General features: G+C 42.5%; 1 protein-coding gene across 1 annotated transcript in view; it reads left to right on the top strand.

Moving 5' to 3' along the window:
• The first annotated feature begins 1,448 nt into the window (after positions 1–1,448).
• Positions 1,449–4,398, top strand: part of LOC122253019 (uncharacterized) — a 17,970-nt gene continuing 15,020 nt past the window's right edge. Inside the window, exons 1-2 of the mRNA XM_043015771.2 lie at positions 1,449–1,570; positions 3,275–3,731. Of these exons, the coding sequence (XP_042871705.2) occupies positions 3,560–3,731 (172 nt within the window). The 5' untranslated portion in view covers positions 1,449–1,570; positions 3,275–3,559. The remainder of the gene's footprint in view (positions 1,571–3,274; positions 3,732–4,398) is intronic.

Raw genomic sequence — 4,398 nt, 5'->3', positions numbered from 1 at the left:
CTCTTTCTTTCTCGATCGTTCTTTCACTTTATCTCTCTCTCTCTCCCTCTTTCTCTCTTTCTCCCTCTCTCTCTCTTTCTCTCTCTACCCCCCTCTCTCTCTCACTCACTCTCTCTTTCTCTCTCTCCCTCCCCCCTTTCTCTCTCTCTCTCTCTCTCTCTCTCTCTCCCTCGTCTCTCTCTCGATCTCTCTTATCTCTCTCTACCTCCTCTCTCTCTCTCTCTGTCTCGTCTCTCTCTCCCTCTTCTCTCTCTCTCTCTCTCTCTCTCTCTCTCTCTCTCTCTTCCTCTTTCTCTCCTCTCTCTCTCTTTCCCTCCTCTCTCTCTCTCTCTCTCCCCTCTCTCTCTCTCTCTCTCTCTCTCTCTCTCTCTCCCCCCTCTCTCTCTCTCTCTTCCTCTCTCTCTCTCTCTCTCTCTCTCTCTCTCTCTCTCTCTCTCTCTCTCTCTCTCTCTCTCTCTCTCTCTCTCCGTCCCCCCCCTCTCTCTCTCTCTATCTCCCACTCTCTCCTTTGATTCCCCACTGTCGCTCTCCCTCTCTATCTGCGTATGAACCTGTATGCATATGTACCATTGCACAGCTGTATGAGTATGCACACAAATATAAATCCGCATGCATCCCCGCGCATTCACGAACGACCTCCCTTGCACAAAGTCAAGGATTCGCTCGAGAAGAAAAGGACTTCAACGCCGCCGTGTAAATGATCTCTCATCCTACGCGTGGCAAGGGGCCGCCATTAACAGGCGTCGTTGAGGTGGCGAAAGTTATCGTACGGAGAGCGGGAGGACGGGGGACGGTTAACCTCGTTTGCTTGAACATCATGGCAAACATTATTGCTTGCTTGCTCTTCTGCGACGGTTCAGTTGTGATTGGGGGGGTTGAGTGGTTGGTAATAAAAGGGTGCGTTTCGAAGGCGATTTGGGATGGTTTGATACGTTTTGGGTGGTGTGTTATTGGAGTCCAGGTGAAAACTTCGTATGAATTACGTTTTTTTTTTATTATTTGGTGTCATTATATATATATATTTTTTTTATATCTTGAGAGAGTGATTCTACAAAGTATTTATTCGTTAAAAAAAATCCCAATTTCTGAATTAGTCGATAAATAACGTTATTAAGGGAGAAAAATATATATCAAAGGTGAGATTGGAATGATGCTACAGGTGTGGCGGGGGAGGAGAGGAGGGAGGGGAGGGGGGGGGAGAGAGACAGGTAAGTTGGAGGAAGTTCTGACGTCACCGCCGAGTTGCTCATCATTAAAATTATAAACATTTGTTTCCTCCCAAATAATACATCTTCATTCATTACATCAGACGGTCAACCAACCTCAATCACATCTAAACCCCAACAGAAATAAAACGAAGTCAAGAGGCCGGACCGGAAATCACTAAAATATCTGAATGGAAAATGTATCTCTGTCGCCATGCGTAAATTCCTGAAACCATCTGAGAATGGAAGGTCCAGTGTCGCCTTTGAGATCGTTGGTGGAGTGTCGCACGTGCTCTCGCCGCCGTAGTTATTTACACCAGGGAAAAGATGTGACTGTTTACTGTGGCTGTGGTGATCCAAAATCCGTAAGTGAAGGTTGTAGGAGAACGAAACTAGATAAACACCCAACGACCAAGACAAGGGGGGAAAATATAGTGACCCTGAATGTAAATTGTAAACATATTGTCTTGATGTAACGAAGTGAAAGACAGATATGAAACACAATTTACTATCAAACATCGACATCATTAGAAATAAAAAAAGAAACAGAGACAGTATTTAGTTAACCAAGAAGTAATAAGTGCCCAGAACAGTAGTTTAAATCTGCTTAAAAGCCACTCACCCGCCCACCCACCCACCCACCCACACCCAAGGGGGGTTTGTGAATCCATGAGTTCCGCACTGACTTCCAGGAATACCCGGAGGGGGTGTATTCAGGCGGGAAATCCTACACCCATTCTGTATTACGGTATTCTTGACTTCTACAGCGAGAGTAAATAGTTACCTTTCTTTCTTTTTTTGTTTGTGCAAAAAGAAAGAAATCGCAATGAAAGATAAGAATCATATGCACACATTTTCCATCTTGCTTTTCTCGTTCAGTTGGCACCAAAAGTGAAGCTGGAATAAGTAAAGAGACCGTGAAAAGCATATTTAATTGATTTAAGGAATTATCCACATCGTCAAAGTCGAGCAAACTGTGTCGAATCCAGTGTTTCGTCACGGGTTTAGATTTAAGAAGATCGAGATACTTGATAAATCTGAATACCTTATGTTATTCGATTAATTTAACTTCGAAAAAAAGTAAAATATCTATTTTTTACTCCTTATTTCTGTGAATGGAATTTCAGTTGAAGATTTGTAGCACCCAGTTTCGCGGATGAGTGTTAAATGAATTTATATAATCCTATAAAAGTGTTTACTATGAAAACGTGATAGTAATACCTGAACTTTAAAATCAGTGTCAGGCATCTTGATCAACAGCCAGGGGGAGGAGGGGCAGGGGAAGGGGGAAGGGGGTCACGCAGATCGTCAGTTTCACCAGGCAATCGAGGTCAGCCAGTGACTCCTGAGAGACCTTGGTGGCCGGTGGGAATCCTGTTCTTGGACGTCCATCGAAACACAACACGGGAGTTAGTTGTCTGGGTAGACATGCTCTTGCAGGCACGCGTGTATACACACACAATCGAGTACGCACATAGACACATACATGATCACAAATAAACACATAAATGTACATACAAATATAAATAAACTCCTGAATATGACACACACACACACACACACACACACACGCACGCACACACACACACACACACACACACACACACACACACACACACACACACACACACACACACACACACACACACACACACACACACACACACACACGGACGCACGCACGCACGCACACACATACACGCACACACACACATACACATAGACACATAAACACACACACACACACAAAGTCACCAAACATGAATCCAATAAACACACACATATAAAACAAGCAAACAAACATTCCCCATGCCAGGAAAATATATGACATGCAAAATAGTTATCGAAGCAATATACACTAATCTACACGTGTTTATTCGTTTGCATGACAAAAGACGCGCGAAAAAGTTGTATTTCCACAGGCTCTGTCCTTCCGTTTGTAGCGTAATGAGGTCTATAACAAGCGGTTAGAGTGTCATTACATCATTTAAATCGCTGGTATTTCCGTCAACAACACATGTTTGTTATCATTATATTTGTTCTAACTTTCTTTCTCTCTCCTATTTCAGAACGCAGTAGGGAAGACTGATAAGGCGTGTCCCTCCAACGACCGGATGAACTCGAGTGCCAAAGGAAATCTTGCAACGGTTACCATTTGGAGAAAATGAACAGTGCAACAATGAAATTATAGCCAACAAAAAACGATAGAAATAACAACAAGAAGAAAAAAAAAAGACAGTGTAAGAATAAAACTATATTGCGATACGAAAATAAATACGACTGCCACCAGACTCTGAAAAATAACCCTCAATAAAAAAAAAAAAGGGGGGGAGATTTCAGCTCGTTTGCGCACCATGTCTAAAGGAATACCAAGATGGCTGTTGGTGTCTATGGCGTCTCTCGTAGCTCTGTCTGGGTGCATTGATGCTAGAAGTATAACCTGTCGCCAAGGAATTGACTGTAAAAGGATATGTGATGACAGGAATCCTGCTTACCGGCCGCAGGATTGCACCAATTGTTGTGAAGGTAAGATCGCCCGGTTTCCCTTGCTTGAAAACAAAAATCATTTAGTTTTCTGCCGTATAAAAAAGTGATTTCGGTGGTAGTTTGCATCCATCAATTTCGTGTCAAATAATGTTGAAAGAAGGGTGACTAGTATGTGGGAAAGAGCGTGTGATTACAAGCACGCGTTGAATGTTTACATCGAGTCTCTCATAATATTGAACATGACTCATCATCTGTTGCCAAACACAACGCTGCACACATCCTTGGTTGCTGGGGTTCAGCAGGTGCAGGTATCTTGCTCCGCGAAGTAGGAAACACCATGCCTCATGCATACGTACACATACATACTCGCATTGACAGGGGAACATACAATAATAAATAAAAATACAGATACGACAGAACACGCATATTCAAATTCATGTACTTACAGACATACACACAAATATATATATATGGGTGTATATGTATGTATGTATGTATATGTGTGTGTATATATATATATATATATATATATATATATATATATATATATATATATATATGTGTGTGTGTGTGTGTGTGTGTGTGTGTGTGTGTGAGTGTGTGTGTGTGTGTGTGTGTGTGTGTGTGTGTGTGTGTGTGTGTGTGTGTGTGTGTGTGTGTGTGTGTGTGTGTGTGTGTGTGTGTGTGTGTGTGAGTGAGTGAGTCA

The sequence above is a fragment of the Penaeus japonicus genome, unplaced genomic scaffold, assembly GCF_977035675.1.
Source record: "Penaeus japonicus unplaced genomic scaffold, GWHDUDI00000001_assembly GWHDUDI00000030, whole genome shotgun sequence".
Lineage (NCBI taxonomy): Eukaryota > Metazoa > Arthropoda > Malacostraca > Decapoda > Penaeidae > Penaeus > Penaeus japonicus.
This window is presented reverse-complemented; position numbering and strand designations above follow the sequence as displayed.